Consider the following 16,926-nt stretch of genomic DNA (forward strand, 5'->3'; position numbering starts at 1 on the left):
TATAACAACATGTACTGTATGTAGTCTACTATAACAACATGTATGTAGCCTACTATAACAACATGTACTGTATGTAGTCTACTATAACAACATGTATGTAGTCTACTATAACAACATGTATGCAGCCTACTATAACAACATGTATGTAGCCTACTATAACAACATGTACTGTATGTAGCCTACTATAACAACATGTATGTAGTCTACTATAACAACATGTATGTAGCCTACTATAACAACATGTATGTAGCCTACTATAACAACATGTATGTAGCCTACTATAACAACATGTACTGTATGTAGCCTACTATAACAACATGTATGTAGTCTACTATAACAACATGTATGTAGCCTACTATAACAACATGTATGTAGCCTACTATAACAACATGTTATATGTGAATGAGGTTGACTGGTCAGTGGCCCCTTCTGACCCAGTGACATTACTGCATGGAGAGACAGCAGCCAGCAGAGGGAGGAAGAGAGCTGGTTATCTGATGAAGAGTCGTTCAGGCAGGTTATCTCCCATTGTATGCCTTTGTCCATGGGCAGACTGGCCATATGGCGGACTGGTCCAGTTTTTGCCAAGTGGGACCGTCTAACTTGTTTTTTTGTTTGTAAAATGATCATTATCTGGCTAATAAAAGGGGGCCTCAAGGGAAGAAAGGGGATGGTGTAAGAAATGCCAGGGCTGATTTGTGGTCCCAGTCCGCACCTGCCTATGTCTGTATTTACCTGTTGGGCCCGAGCAGGCTAGTCACCCTTTCTTGTAGCTTCTTGATGACCATCACAAACATTCTAGTACCGTAGTTCGTCAATTTACCTGTTGTTGAGTAGAGTGGTTGGTTTGGTGCCATTTCCCAATGTGTAGACTATCTTCAAAAGGCCTTTATCATGGAGAACAACTCTGAATGCTAGATGGGTAAGGGCTAGGCTTGTATCGTAGGCCTTTCTAGCTTTAATCAGAAACAATTCTATGATTAGGCTCCATGATTCAGTTCTTCCATCAGCCAATCAGAAAATGGGAATGTAATATCAAATTGTGGTCACTGTCTTTGATATTGGATTGATTTGGTCAACTTTTGAAATACCAAGTAGCAAACGTTAGTGACTGCGAAAACAAATGTAGTGCCATTTTGACGGAACAGTGTCATTTCTGGTGGAGTGGAAAGGGCCTATGGAGTAGATTACAGCAGGCTTTAGGTCCATTTTTACAACATGAATTTAAAGATTCATAAACCAAAAACTGTTATATAGACCTAAGGGTAAGAAAACAGGAAGGATATGCTGCTTGGTTATTTTTGGGGTTGTAGAGGTCAGGCAACTCAGCCTGTGTTGCGTGCAGTGAGCTCTCCTCTCCAGCTCCCTTTTCCCACACATGATGAAAGCTGTCATGTTCTGAGCCAACACGCGCATGTGTTCCACTCAGAGCAGCTCAAGCCAAACCCCTCAATCAATTTCTATTCATAAACGCCCTTTCAGCAGCAAATAGTGGAAATAGTTCAGCTGTGCATGGGGGAATATGTATTGCGCGCAAGAGGAATCTGATGGTGATTATATTGTGACGATGTCTCGGAACACACGTCATGTCAGTCACCGTAATTGTTGTTTTGGTCTGTACCCGGCTGCCTTTCGCCTCTCGGGGGCTGAGCAGGCCCAACCAACCATGCCACAACAGTCGGTTTAGGGCCTACACAACCCACATGTGTATTTCACAATAATTGGCTTTCTGTGAGTTGAGAAAAACATGGGGGTGATCTTTAGGCTGAAAATGGCATTTGTTTGCCTGGCATTTACATGAGCTTCCTGTTGTCAGGCCGAATCTACACACTAGGCCTAGCTAACAGAAATGACTTTGATATCAAATACAAACATGGTGAATGTTATTTATGATTTTAAATGTACTCATTTTCAAATTCCAATAAAGAAATGTGTGACGTAGCTAGCATTAGAAGTCAATTGAAAATGGCTTCAAGGTCGACTGATTATGTTCATAATGATAGTTGACTGTAGGCCACAGAGCTTTGTTTATCCTATGGCTGTTGCATCTGTATTTAAGAGAGATGTTCAACCTTTATTTAACTAGGCAAGTCAGTTAAGAACAAATTCCTATTCTACAATGACAGTCTACCCCAGCCAAACCCTCCCCTAACTCGGCCAATTGTGCGCCACCCTATGGGACTCCTCATCACAGCCAGTTGTGATACAGTCCGGGATTGAACCAGGGTCTGTAGAGCACCCCTACCACTGAGAGGCAGTGCCTTATACCATTGTCTCACTCAGTCAACTTAACTCTCCTTGTGTGGAACCATGTGTCTACTATAACAACCTCCACAACACAGAACATTCTTTTGGTTGTTCACCCGAAACACACACTGTTAACAGCTGTGCAGTATTTCACTCAACCTCTTCAGCTCGAATGTTTTCTGTGCAAAGCAAAACCTCTCACTATTATAAGATCTGTGATCATGTGGCACTGACAGCAGGGCGGTCGTGGGAAGTCCCTGGGAAGAGACAAGAGGGAAAAAGTGGGAGAAGGAGAAACAATAGGAAGAAGATGGACAAGGACAGAAAAGAGAGGGATGAATAATGAAAGGAAGGAAAGGTAGATACAGAGTAGATGTGTGGAGGTTGAAGTTGATGGTTCTCTCTCTCTCTTCCACTCTCTCTCTCTCTCTCTTCCTCTCTCTCATCCTCTCTTTCACTCCGTCTTTCTCTTTCCTTCTCTCTCTCTCTCATCCCCTTTCTCATTCCCTCTCTCTTTCTCTCCCTCTCTATCATCCCCCTCTCACTCCCCCTCTCTCTCTCTCTCTCTCTCTCTGTCTCTCTCTCTCTCTCTCTCTCTCTCTCTCTCTCTCTCTCTTTCTTTATATCTGTCTCTCACACTCACACACACTCTCCATACACACACATGTACACAGACTCCCCCCTCTCTCTGACTGTCTCCTCTGTAATGAGCTCCAGATGTGGAACTGAGGGGGGGAGTGAAGGGGGAGGAGGGGGTAGCAGCTTGCATGTCATCTGTGCGGCTGGAGAGAGAGACGCCCGTCCAAAGGGACCCTGTCAGTCCTGATGGAGTGGCCAGGGCCTGGGGCGAGGGGTGCGGAGGACAAGGGCGAGGAGGGGTACAGGGGGTGAGGGTTAGAGGGGTGAGGAGGGGTACAGGGGGGCGAGGGTTAGAGGGGTGAGGAGGGGTACAGGGGGGCGAGGGTTAGAGGGGTGAGGAGGGGTACAGGGGGGAGGGGGTCAGAGAGGCTGTACATCTGGAATCACTTCAGGTCAGTCTGGCCTGGCCGTGAAAGGTGAGCCAGGGCGCCACTGTGCTGTGCAGACCTGCAATGACCATGCACCCCTGGTATCTAGTACTATCCCATATAGACTACCATACAGCAAACCTCCACAGTGACCAATGCCGTCACAAACCAATATAGTCAAAAACAAGCCCTAACACTGTTAGGGCTTGAATAGGGCTTAAAATAGTCCCTTTCTCATACACAACAAGGTGTAGGGATGACAAGCTGTAAAATACATTGGATTGCGCTGCAAAGATGTCAAACACCAGCAGTTTTATGGCAGGATATTCAGTGTCAAGTTAAGTCAACTAGTGTTTGTTTACGACAGGTTATGAAGGGCCAGTGAGTAGAAACACCTCTCTCTGACAGCCGCTGAGCACAAAGAGGCCACTGTGCCCACACTTTTAGAGAGAGGATTTCCCTACTCGTAAATATGTTTTTTAAAGATGGAATATTTTTGTTTGTGGTAATCAGCAGATCGTGAAAATCTTGAGGTTTGGAGAGTAGCGTTATTCTGAAGAAGTCTGTCCCTGGGTTATAAAACACTTTTAAGTGGACATGCACAACTTTCAAAAGTCATTTTCTCTCCAAATGGTCACCAATTATTCGATTTTTTAAAAACAAATCCAATGTTTGAAATGGCCTCTGTTGCAGTTGCCGAATGGAAAAATGGCACTTATGGTTATTTTACAGTATGAATGATATCTATGGATATGGCCTCCTTAGGAGCATAATATTTGTTCCTTTTTATTTAGCAGAAGTCTTGAGCCACACCAAGATCCAAGTCACCGTAGAAAACAGTTAAATCAAGTACAGGCTTAACTGAATGAACCACAAAGACTGAATGTAATATTACATTTTATTCAATAGTTTGGAGAATGGCCTCATCTCCGAGGGAAGATCCTCAGAGCCAGATGTGATGGCAGGTAGCTATGCGGGACTACTGGCCGGGCATCGAACCCCCCGCTGGGGTAAAGGAGTTACAATGACGCACCTTAAGGTTATAATATAATAATAATAATAATATATGCCATTTAGCTGATGCTTTTATCCAAAGCGACTTACAGTCATGTGTGCATACATTCTACGTATGGGTGGTCCCGGGAATCGAACCCACTACCCTGGCGTTACAAGCGCCATGCTCTAACAACTGAGCCACAGTGTATTATAGCTGCTGGTGGTGGGGAGGTGAATGGTTGTTGAAAACTGTTGCTGAAAGACAGCAAGTGAGAGAACGAAGATAAGTTGACATGTAAATAAATCCCAAGACTTACGACCCATATTGGTTGAGCGAGAGGAAGGTGATAATTGCAAAAGTGAGCCCATAAGTTAAACATCAAGCGTGAGGAATGTGCATAACGGGGCCGTGCTTATAGGCTATAGGGTCAATAGGTGAATGTCATTCTGCACGTGGCTAATAGGAAAGAGGAGAAGAAACAAGAAACTATGTCCCTAGAATAGGAAACAGAGTGAATTATGTTATGCTTCCTGGATGAAGTTTAACAAGCTTTCACACCGGCCTTCCTGATTGAACTTTGGTAAATTACATTTGATATGATTCCCTTTCGTCAACAGCTCATAACACATTGTATTCTAAAAATAACTGCCAATATTCTAAAATTCTAAATATTCTAAAATTCTAAATATTAAAAAATTCTAGATATTCAAAAATTCTAAATATTCTAAAATTCTAAATAAAAAAAAATTCTAGATACTCTAAAAGCGGCCTCCACATCTTTCTATTTAAATAGTTTAAATCTCATGTAGATATCGTGGCTGGATAGTGCAACCCTCAAATAGCTTTCAACCGTGTAAGTCTGACACAGTGGCATTACTTTGCTTGAGTTTATTAATATACATGATTATCTGTTACAAATAAAGATTATCATACAAAGATGAAGCGAAACTACGGTCTTGGATTCAGAAATAGGTTACATTAGCCTTTCCTGTATAGTGTACCATGGCATTATATGAATCAAAATGCGCCGGGAAAAATGTTTGCTTGTCAGTGGAATAAAATGGAAAGAAATGTGAGAAGAAAAAAAATTAAAACGTATAAATGTTTGTAACCTCCCAAGGATAAGTCCTTGTTGATGTTGTTGTTGTTGTTGATCAGGAAGTTACTCATCCCATTCTGCTGTTATAATCCTATTGAATGCTCTATAATAAAAATACAGAAAACTCCATTTGAAAAGTCGTCCATCCTGGTGTCTCCTCCTCATCTCCTCCTCACCCCACGGAAGTGGTCACTGTGGTCTTGACCGTGAATAAAACTAGAAATGGACACTGACAGCCTGACAGTCAGATTGATTCCGTCAGGATTTCCATATCTTTGGAGACTAGCCTTTCATTCAGTCAAAATCAAATTGAAAGAAAGAATAAAAACAGTCATTTGCTACAGCATCCAGTCCCAGTCTAGATGTCTTTGGTTTAATTGGTTGATCTCTTTTGTTTAATTGGTTGATCTCTTTTGTTTAATTGGTTAGTACAGACAGCGACAGTTCAGCGATGCTCAGGATAGGAGAGACGCGGCTCACAGAAACAACCTCTCATGATTCCCCCGCGTTGCTTGCTTTCTCATCAGATGCTTCAGGTTTGCGGACAGTATAGGAAGCAGGTCCATTGCTATAGCTCCGGAACGAGAGGAGACTTCAAGCTAAAATGGAGGGCAGATCTTAATCATCCCTGTGGGGGCCAGGCAGGGGTCTTACTGTCTGTCTGTGTGGGACAGACATGTGAGAGAGAGAGAGACCCCAGCCCCACCATGAAGCCTCTCTCTCCCCCCTCTCTCCTCAGTTGACCGTGGGCACGTGGTTCAAGCTGTACTCCTTGGCTTTGAGCCGCAGGTTGGCGATGCTGTTAGCCATGTTCATTCCCTGGGATGTATTGGGGTTGGAGCATGTGGGGGGGTAGGTTGCCATGGCACTGGAGGAGAGAACGGTACAGAGGGCAAAGGTCAGATAGAACTGTAACCAGTGGCGATGGAGCCAACATGACATTGTGAGTTCAACTAGAACAGCATTGTTATTAACATCACAGAGCTCATCATGAGGAAAAACATCAAATGTGTTTAATTGTTCATTGATGTAAAAGTCCAGATTTTGGCAGTCTTTTTAATGATGACTGAATAATTCATTTGTTTTGACTTACTCTGGAAAATACCAAGACACATCAAGCCAAAAAATAAAACAATAAGGAACCACATGTAGTAAAGTGAAAGAGTACTTGCTTTGTGAGGGCAGCATTTTCTGTGGCACTCGCATTGGCACTCCCTCCGGCATTGGGTACCAGCTTAATAAGAATATATAAATGGTGATGTATGTGTTAGCACCACATTAGTGTGATATTATTCACTGGCATTACTTCTGCTCATGTGACTATCCACTATAGTGAGTACAGCCGGGCCAGAAAGCCATCCCAATTTAGTCATTTAGCAGACACTCTTATTCAGAGCAACTTGCCTACATTTTATTAATTGTCCCCCGTGGGAATCAAACCCACAACCTCGGCGTTGCAAGCTCCATGCTCTACCACCTGAGCCACATGGGTTCCCCACTGAGATACAGTTGGAGAATGGAGCCTTTGGTCATAGTGCCCAGACCAGAAATGTTATACTTAGTTTCATGGGGGGGGGTTTACTGTAAATCACAACCAATGTAACCAGAGGCACAAAAAATCCTGCCCAGTGGAGCCTGCTGTTGCTCTAGTGTTTATTATTTGGTATTGTATAACAGAGAAGGTCACAGGGATCAACAGTGGATTTAATACAGTTTGTTTTCAGATTATCACCTCGTCACGAGGGCCATTGGATCTCTCATTCCTCCCTCGTGTTAAGGAGAATGGAGGAAAGGAATGAAAAGAGAGAGAAAGACTGACCTGTTTACAGATACTCTGTAGTTCTAGAAATAGGACTCAATCTATATTGTGCCACCATAGATTATACAAAACATTCATGCACTGTGTTTTTAGAATATTAGTTTGTGATGGGTATAAGAAAGGTCATTGGAGAGAGTGTAGAACTGGCAAAAACTGAGAGATGGAGAGGAAAGTATAGGCCTGACTGAATTCAACCACTAAAACTATGACAAACAGGGCCTGTTACTTGTAACACAAATCTTCAAAAAGAAACACACTATTGACTAAACCTGACTATTGTTTAACAAAGCCAAGGTCGAATACAGTGACTGTTTCATTGGATCCAGGTGGACAAAAAGAGAGATCTGGAAGGGTTAGTGTCAATATGTGGTGTATGCAGGTAAGAAAGGAGGAGGAAGTGGTGGTGGGTGGTGGGGTGGTTAGAGGGGGTTGGAGGTTAGGGGTGGTGGGGTGTTAGTGAAAGGAGAGGGGGTTGGAGGTTAGGGGTGCTGGGGTGGTGGGGTGTTAGTGAGGTGAGAGGGGTTTGGAGGTTAGGGGTGGTGGGGTGTTAGTGAAAGGAGAGGGGGTTGGAGGTTAGGGGTGATGGGATGGCGGGGTGTTAGTGAGGTGAGAGGGGTTTGGAGGTTAGGGGTGGTGGGGTGTTAGTGAGAGGAGAGGGGGTTGGAGGTTATGGGTGATGGGGTGGTGGGGTGTTAGTGAGGTGAGAGGGGTTTGGAGGTTAGGGGTGGTGGGGTGTTAGTGAAAGGAGAGGGGTTTGGAGGTTAGGGGTGATGGGGTGGTGGGGTGTTAGTGAAAGGAGAGGGGTTTGGAGGTTAGGGGTGATGGGGTGTTAGTGAGAGGAGAGGGGGTTGGAGGTTATGGGTGATGGGGTGGTGGGGTGTTAGTGAAAGGAGAGGGGTTTGGAGGTTAGGGGTGATGGGGTGGTGGGGTGTTAGTGAAAGGAGAGGGGTTTGGAGGTTAGGGGTGATGGGGTGTTAGTGAGAGGAGAGGGGGTTGGAGGTTATGGGTGATGGGGTGGTGGGGTGTTAGTGAAAGGAGAGGGGTTTGGAGGTTAGGGGTGATGGGGTGGTGGGGTGTTAGTGAAAGGAGAGGGGTTTGGAGGTTAAGGGTGATGGGGTGTTAGTGAGAGGAGAGGGGGTTGGAGGTTATGGGTGATGGGGTGGTGGGGTGTTAGTGAAAGGAGAGGGGTTTGGAGGTTAGGGGTGGTGGGGTGTTAGTGAAAGGAGAGGGGGTTGGAGGTTATGGGTGATGGGGTGGTGGGGTGTTAGTGAGGTGAGAGGGGTTTGGAGGTTAGGGGTGGTGGGGTGTTAGTGAAAGGAGAGGGGTTTGGAGGTTAGGGGTGATGGGGTGGTGGGGTGTTAGTGAGAGGAGAGGGGGTTGGAGGTTATGGGTGATGGGGTGGTGGGGTGTTAGTGAAAGGAGAGGGGTTTGGAGGTTAGGGGTGGAGGGTGTTAGTGAAAGAAGAGGGGTTTAGAGGTTAGGGGTGATGGGGTGGTGGGGTGTTAGTGAAAGGAGAGGGGTTTGGAGGTTAGGGGTGATGGGGTGGTGGGGTGTTAGTGAGAGGAGAGGGGTTTGGATGTTAGGGGTGATGGGGTGTTAGTGAAAGGAGAGGGGTTTGGAGGTTAGGGGTGATGGGGTGGTGGGGTGTTAGTGAGGTGAGAGGGGTTTGGAGGTTAGGGGTGATGGGTGATGGGGTGTTAGTGAAAGGAGAGGGGGTTGGAGGATAGGGGTGATGGGGTGATGTGGTGGTGGGGTGTTAGTGAGGTGAGAGGGGTTTGGAGGTTAGGGGTGGTGGGGTGTAGTGAGAGGAGAGGGGGTTGGAGGTTAGGGGTGGTGGGGTGGTGGGGTGTTAGTGAGGTGAGAGGGGGTTGGAGGTTAGGGGTGATGGGGTGGTGGGGTGTTAGTGAGAGGAGAGGGGGCTGGAAGGGGTGGTAGGGTTCAAGTGTGGTTATTGCAGGAGCAAGGGGTGAGAGGGAGCCTGGGGTCTGAAGGAGAGAGCGGTTGGATCTGTGTTTTCGGTGAAAGGGGTAGAGCTATGACAACGATAGGAAGGAGGGTGGGGGGTCTACCTGTAAGGAGAGGCACTGCCCCAGGATAGGTAGTCATTTGGGCGGGGGGCCGGACGGGGTACAATGGGCTGCTCCACGGCCGTGACGTCCCCGGAGTAGGACTTAAGGAGCGAGGCGTTCTTGCTGGCCAACATGGCTCGCTCGTTCCGACGGAACTTTGCTCTTCTATTCTGAAACCACACCTGGGAAAAACACATACATATGAGCGCACATTCAAAGAATTAATGTACAGCAGTCCCTCAAATAAAAGCAGTCCAATTGATAATGACAGTAATTATAGACGTTTAATTTAGCTACAGTTTATAAACTACGTTTCATACTGATATAAATCCTTCACACTATATCTCTATGTAAAGTGTTATTCATATCTGAATATTTCAGAACTTATTTAACTCCTGAATTTAATGATATCAACAACTTCTCCATGAGATTCATGTTTTACATTTTACAATGTGTAAAAAAGGATTAACATGCATGTTTTAAAGGTCATGTTTTATAACCTTTGTTCATATCTAATAGATACTGTAACACGGAGCCGTATCTCTCAGCACGCCATGATGATGACATACTGTCCCTTCAGTGTCGAGTCTTCCATACTCAACCACACACACACACGCACGCACGCACGCACACACACACACACACACACACACACACACACACACACACACACACACACACACACACACACACACACACACACACACACACACACACACACACACACACACACACACACACACCACATGCCTCCTTTGTTAGCAGATCAAGGGCCTGACTGGGGAACTAATAATGCCGTTCCTCACTCTGAAATCAAATCCATTATTAAACGTTTTGGGAGCGCCAAGGCTCGGGAGGCACAGCTTTACGCAGCGCCTCAGGAATGAGCCCAAAGTCTCTTTTATCAAAGGATTTCTGCATCCCGCTCTGGTACGAATTAATCGCAGATGTTCGCTCCCTCTCCTTCACTCTCTTGTTCAGTCTCTCCCTTTCTCTCTCTTTCTCCAGCTCTCTCTCCTTCACTCTCTTGTTCAGTCTCTCCCTTTCTCTCTCTTTCTCCATCTCTCTCTCTCTCACACACACACGCACCCACACATACACAACTGTGCCATCAAGATCTACCCAATGTTTTTAATAAATATCATGCAGTTGTCTGATATAGAGAAATAGCCTGCAAGGTCCTTGGGTCCTAATAGTTTCCATGATTAGAGGACACAAGAAAGTGGGAGCCTGAGCATCACCTATTCGGATTATGCTGTGGAGTCCTCTTTATGATGAGATAACACAAGAACGTGGGAGCCTGAGGATCACCTATTAGGATCACCTGGCTGGGGCTATTAGGATTACAGTATGCTAATGACTGGGAGGTCGTGGTTCTCTGTGGCTCAGTTGGCTCAGCCGATGAGGCCACCCAAACTAAAAATGTATGTTTAGGATAAAAGTGTCTGCTAAATGGCATATACTGTGATCCTACCTGCACCCGTGCCTCTGTGAGGTTGACCCTGCGTGCCAGGTCCTCTCTGACGAAGGCGTCGGGGTAGTGTGTCCTCTCAAACACCCTCTCCAGAGCCTGCAGCTGGCTGCTGTTGAACGTAGTTCTGTTCCTCCTCTGTTTCCTCTTCTTCTTCTCCTCTGCGTTCAGCTGCTCATCTACAACACAACATCATGGTCAGACACAGGAAATACTTTGCACAGACTAACTGTAGAATATGATCTGTGATCTAACAGAAACAGTAAACATCCTCTCACTGTTGGCTGTCTGCTCCCAATAAGTATTTTTATATCCTACGATAGAGATATATGTTATATTTTATACGGTGTATAATGTACTGAATACAGGTATACACACATAGGCTTACAGTACGTAAACACTTCCTGTCAATAGCACCATATTGTCTCTCAAGTGTGTTCACTGTGGACTGTTTCTATAACCCAGTTTGTTGTCATCATGTAACGTAATGAGAGAAAGAGGGAAAGGTAGAAGTGGGGAGAAAGAGAGAGAGACATCGTTACAACACTGTATATAGCCATAATATGACATTTGAAATGTCTCTATTCCTTTGGAACTTTTGTGTGTGTAGTGTTTACTGTACATTTTTTATAGTTTATTTCACTTTTGTTTATTATCTAGTCCACTAGCTTTGGCAATGTTAACATGTTCCCCATGCCAATAAAGCTCTTTGAATTGAATTGAATTGAGAGGGAATGCGAGAGAGAGGGGGAGAGAGAGAGAGTGAGAGAGAGGGGGAGAGAGAGAGAGAGAGTGAGAGTGAGAGTGAGAGAGAGAGAGAGAGAGAGAGAGAGAGAGAGAGAGAGAGAGAGAGAGAGAGAGAGAGAGAGAGAGAGAGAGAGAGAGAGAGAGAGAGAGAGAAAGAGAGAGCGAGAGAGAGGGGGAGAGAGAGAGAGTGAGAGTGAGAGTGAGAGTGAGAGAGAGAGAGAGAGAGAGAGAGAGAGAGAGAGAGAGAGAGAGAGAGAGAGAGAGAGAGAGAGAGAGAGATCAATCACCAACTATGTATGCTTTATTTCTCTCCTCAGAGATTGTATAACCTCTTCTATGACTTTATTGTACTGAGAATGTTATAATTGTTACTGTTGCTGCAGTGGGTGAATGTGTGAATCCAAATTAAGCCGACAAGTCTCTTTTGGGGGATAGTTGCACAATTTCACACGGAAGAACAGCCATTTACAGTTCTCAGTAAGTTCCCACAATGTTGTCATCTTTTACCCATTCATCAACAGAAAACCATGATGAATGCACTGAACAACAGCCATAACGTTTCTATTAAAAGGCCTATTCTCTTAGTAAGTTTATTTTCTTTATAGCAAGGCAACACAGAATGGAGTATATATTAAACTTCATGCTTCTCTTTATTTTACCAATCACATTTTCTGTCGCCTATTGCTGTGGTTGGCCTTGTGGTCGAAAGTTTGGAAGACTCAAGAAGGCCCCAACATTTATATGCTAGGGCAGGCTTAAAATAAATGTTAAATCAGTACCTTGTCCATTTCAAGGTTTTAAATATGTAGGTTTTATATCAGGAATACACCCGGAGAGACTAATAATACAAAACAAAAAAAATTGCGCACAGTCGACATTGGGAACACAGTCGCCATTGGGAACACAGTCGACATTGGGAACACAGTCGACATTGGGAACACAGTCGACATTGGGAACACAGTCGACATTGGGAACACAGTCGACATTGGGAACACAGTCGACATTGGGAACACAGTCGACATTGGGAACACAGTCGACATTGGGAACACAGTCGACATTGGGAACACAGTCGACATTGGGAACACAGTCGACATTGGGAACACAGTCGACATTGGGAACACAGTCGCCATTGGGAACACAGTCGACATTGGGAACACAGTCGACATTGGGAACACAGTCGACATTGGGAACACAGTCGACATTGGGAACACAGTCGACATTGGGAACACAGTCGCCATTGGGAACACAGTCGCCATTGGGAACACAGTCGACATTGGGAACACAGTCGACATTGGGAACACAGTCGACATTGGGAACACAGTCGACATTGGGAACACAGTCGACATTGGGAACACAGTCGCCATTGGGAACACAGTCGCCATTGGGAACACAGTCGACATTGGGAACACAGTCGACATTGGGAACACAGTCGCCATTGGGAACACAGTCGACATTGGGAACACAGTTCCAGGGCTATAAGAGGCTTATCGTAATTATACCATTAACGATCAAATACTGTGTAAAAAAAAGTTTGAAACTAGAATGTATAAAATACATGTATTATGTTATGCTAATAATTTATATTAATCTGAAACCAATTGTGAATTCTGTAAAGTTGCAATTGCACTCATTGTAATAGGGTATCTTGTTGTAAACTAATGATAAAAGAACAACTACTAAGTCACACGTAGCAGCAGACGACATAACAGGACAAAGGCTATTTCTGTTATTATGTTACTCATATCAACTACATGTATCATAGCGTAATGGGCGTGGGAAATGGGGTTCAAAAATAATTATTAGGCTAAATAATTGTGCATAAAAAAATATACACATTTTTTCAAATACAACGATTGCCAAAATAATATAATCGATATAGGCTATTTGTTTAAATCAAATTTAGCTGAGGTTTATTCGTTGCCAAAAAGGATCATGTGTAAATTTCGAAATTACAAATTTAAACATGAACTGAAAATCGATAGGATAGTTCTGCACTAGGAAAACACCCACTGGGCACAAATGTCAGTTCAACGTCTAGTTTTGATTTACATTTGGTTGAGTTGTCAACTAAGGTGAATTCAAAGTTAAATCAACCAACAATGTCACTATGTCATTGGATTTAGGTTGCAGGTTGGGTGAAAAAAAAAAAAACTAAAACCCTTACATTGATGACTTTTGCAAATCCAAACTGTTTTCCACGTCATCAGTTATTATTATTTTTTTATGATATGGAAACAACGATTATTCAACCCGTTTTTGCCCAGTAGGTATGTTGTTTGTCCCTGCTAAAATAATACATTAAAATCATGTTATTATGTGAAGGCCTAAGAAATATAATAATCTGAGCTGAAAACATTAGGTCAAAGGTACAGTTGTTGTTTGCATACTGACAAATGGCGTGATGTTTAACTGGAGGCTGATCGAACCACATAACAAACCTTTTATGTGGTAAACGGGGTGAAAACCATTCAATTTCAACGGATGCCTATAATCATGATGATTTAGGCCTTAACCAAATTATAGTAGTCTAGATCCTACTGCGATCTGACTCCATGAAAAAAATGTTTATGGGAATTAGTTAAAGCTCGTGTGAAATTGTTGGTAATATATTGTAAAAGTAAGAAAATTCACAACGATGATTTATGGGCTTTGCATGATGTTAATTGTCCAAGCTATGTGTTCCGCCTCCTAATATTACACGTTTATTGCTTGTTTTCTATAGGTCTAAATGTGTTTACGAATACCAAACATTACACAAACATCCCAACATGATTAATTACGGAACATAGTTATTCTTGACAAGCAGATCTAATGCCGTTGTGTTATTTGATCCCGTAATTGTCACAGCCACGTCAACAGGACACATCCGATAATTATGACAAATTATTATGTAGAAATATTCTGAAGTTGTTTGACAAGCGAAATAACTGTGAATTAACGACATCAACTTGCGCCTTCCCTTACCCACGTTTCTCACATACCTCTCCTCGAGGTCCGATTTACCCGTAAAATAACAATAACACTCATTAAACCCTAACGTTTCTGTCAACCTCTCCAAATGACTCTGGATAGGAGGGCGTATCACCCGGGACCTGACGGGTTCATTTACTCTCTCAACAGTATGGCTGAATGGGGAAAACCCGCGGTGTTCTTTTGCTTTTAATGGGGTGTATCCAAATGGACTTCTGTCTCCTCTATCGCATTTAAAAAAAATATATATATATATATAGACAAACCACATTTCAGGCTATCCTCCTGACCCATCTAAGTCATCAAGGCAGTTGTGGACGCCTCCATAGTAGTGTTTGATTTGATTTATTATTGTAAAGCTTGCCTTTCCCATAATGTTTTGTTTACCATATCCACCAACATCGCCATACTTCGTTGACGTCAAAGTGTTAATGGTAAATGAATGGTCGTTTTCAGTGTAGTCGTCAGAGACGATATATTACCACGAGTCACGAAGGACTCTATATTTCAACGGGAAAAGACTGTGCAAGACTTAATGAAAATAAATGAAAGTGGCTTGCAGTATTGTGTTCATAATTCTGTACGGTATTTGTTCACACTGTACACTGCAATTCTTCTCCAAAGAGGCCCACTCAAATTACCGATGGCGCACACCAAAATGAGTTCAAACCTCAAATCATGCGGATTATTTTGCGAAGTATTAACAACATGGGTTCCTATAGTTTACACGATATAGACCTAGCCTGCATTTGCTAATGTAGCCTAATAATCCATTTATGCGTTAAGGTGTTAATCAGTCCCGAGTGTATAGGCTGCACTTGGTGTCCACTTCTTACTTACTCTCCTGCTGGGTGGTGTCGCTCCCACTGGTCAGCCCCGGGGACTCCAGCATATTCCTCCCTGTCTCACCGACACTCTCGTCCGCCTGTGTCCCAACCATTTCCCTGGCCTCCTCCAGATCCAACAGGTGGCTCACGGAGAAGTTCTTTTTGGCTTGAAGGTTTTCCAGATTCGATGTAATCGGACTCTCCAAGCGATTTGATATCGTTGCTTGCCTGTCCCTTACATGTGCATAGCTAGAAGTCATGACGCAAATAGGATACAGTAGAAAAAAACTGAGCAATAATAATAAGCGAGCCAAATGTATCCTTGCACATAGAACGCACGAACAAGAACAGCGCCTACAAACCAGCCGGAGAAACCTCAGTTTTCCAAGCAAAGCACAGTTGCTGCTCACATCCAGACGCAGCAGCGGCAGTAAACCAAACTTCTACAGATAGAAGAAAAAAGCTTTTCCCCTTGTTTGTTTTCCCTCGATCACAAATCTCTACGCATCCGGTCCATCCATACACGCGCATAAACAACAAATAGAGTCTCCATATAAAATCACAGCGTCCTGCATCTGGGTTTTCAAGAAGTCCTCTTAAAAAGTCCTCCCCACTTCCCACTCCTGTTGACTCACGGTCGCAACTGACTGAGCTTAACTGATGCCGAACAGATGCGCTCGTGTGTGCGTAAAGCTGGCTCAGCTCAGGGCTGAACGCACTGGGAAACTGACTCTGCAATGGCTAAGGCACCTTTCTTGGAACTATTGCTTTTTCTCAGTGAGAATCAGTCGACTCTCTCTTGCTTTCCCTTCACTCTCTCTCTGTTTCTCTCAGTCTCTGCTTCTCTCTTGCTCTGGCACTTCAAATGAGGCGCACGCTGGCACGCTGCGGATGCTGCCTGAACCAGCCGGGGAGTAAATGAAACTCTGAGACTCCTGGGAGGGTAGATGGACCATAATAGGAGTCCGTAATTACGTGGCGATGCTTGTGTGCTGTTTCTGACGTTTCACAGAGCCCCTCGCTACGCTCCCGTCCTCCTCAAGCTCTACCCTCCCCTTTCAGCAGCAAACAACCACACCAACAACATCTCCACCACCCAAAACCCACTGATTAAGGCTTTTTAACGAATCTCTGGCAACCTCAACCAACCCCTTGGACCCCGTGGCGGGAAGAACCCCAGGAGCTCTGGAGGGGAGGGATAATTATCACCCCATGTGATGATAGCGTCAGTAAAGAGATTTTAACTGTCGGGGTATATCGGCCCCAGACCAACCCAATCACTATTACTGTTCAGGACGATTTATTGTCAATGTCTCCTCGTAAAACTGTTATCAGAACAGCAATTATGCAGTATACTTTGAATAACCACATATCTAATGAACATGTTGCCATGGGCCACATGTTCATTAGATATGTGGGTATTCAAAGTATACTGCATAATTGCTGTTCTGATAACAGTTTTACGAGGAGACATTGACAATAAATCGTCCTGAACACAAATAAAGAACCTCTCCTTTCCAGCTCATATAGCTAGCTCAAAATAATACCAAATAAAAACAGTGGTAAACAATACATTCTTAATTAATCAACTGTAATAATGCCGTTATTGGCATTGCTTAGCTATGATTCACCCTGGCACACAATAGGCTATAACCAAAGCCAAACCCCAGACA

The 16,926-nt window shown here is 44.0% G+C and overlaps 1 protein-coding gene and 1 long non-coding RNA gene across 4 annotated transcripts; one reads left to right on the forward strand and one right to left on the reverse strand.

Moving 5' to 3' along the window:
- Positions 1-4,138: 4,138 nt before the first annotated feature.
- Positions 4,139-16,328, reverse strand: prrx1b (paired related homeobox 1b). 3 transcript variants are annotated; one of them, XM_052463486.1, is made up of 5 exons: positions 15,267-16,328; positions 10,713-10,888; positions 9,239-9,420; positions 6,519-6,584; positions 4,139-6,218 (listed from the first exon to the last, which is right to left on the reverse strand). In XM_052463486.1, exons 1-5 carry the CDS (start codon positions 15,511-15,513, stop codon positions 6,086-6,088), a joined length of 804 nt encoding a protein of 267 aa, XP_052319446.1. In that variant the 5' UTR covers positions 15,514-16,328; the 3' UTR covers positions 4,139-6,085. The 3 variants fall into 3 exon arrangements, with proteins under 3 accessions (XP_052319446.1, XP_052319444.1, XP_052319440.1); XM_052463484.1 differs by having other exon boundaries at positions 6,523-6,584; positions 15,267-16,324; XM_052463480.1 differs by lacking the exon at positions 6,519-6,584 and having other exon boundaries at positions 15,267-16,323.
- On the forward strand, positions 6,600-9,231 carry LOC127907613 (uncharacterized). The gene is made up of 3 exons (XR_008065150.1): positions 6,600-8,219; positions 8,459-8,501; positions 8,646-9,231. It is a non-coding gene; the product is annotated as an uncharacterized LOC127907613 (long non-coding RNA).
- Positions 16,329-16,926: the final 598 nt, after the last annotated feature.

This window comes from Oncorhynchus keta, chromosome 1 (assembly GCF_023373465.1).
Source record: "Oncorhynchus keta strain PuntledgeMale-10-30-2019 chromosome 1, Oket_V2, whole genome shotgun sequence".
Lineage (NCBI taxonomy): Eukaryota > Metazoa > Chordata > Actinopteri > Salmoniformes > Salmonidae > Oncorhynchus > Oncorhynchus keta.

What these genes read in the sequence shown, in the direction of transcription:
- prrx1b (XM_052463486.1), bottom strand. Translation starts at nt 15,513, where the DNA reads ATGACTTCTAGCTATGCACATGTAAGGGACAGGCAAGCAACGATATCA. An exon ending in TCACAGAGGCACGGGTGCAG is followed by an intron (nt 9,421 to 10,712) that starts GTAGGATCACAG and finishes TGTTTTTCCCAG; the next exon opens with GTGTGGTTTCAGAATAGAAG. An exon ending in ATGCTGCCCTCACAAAGCAA is followed by an intron (nt 6,219 to 6,518) that starts GTACTCTTTCAC and finishes TCTCTCCTCCAG; the next exon opens with TGCCATGGCAACCTACCCCC.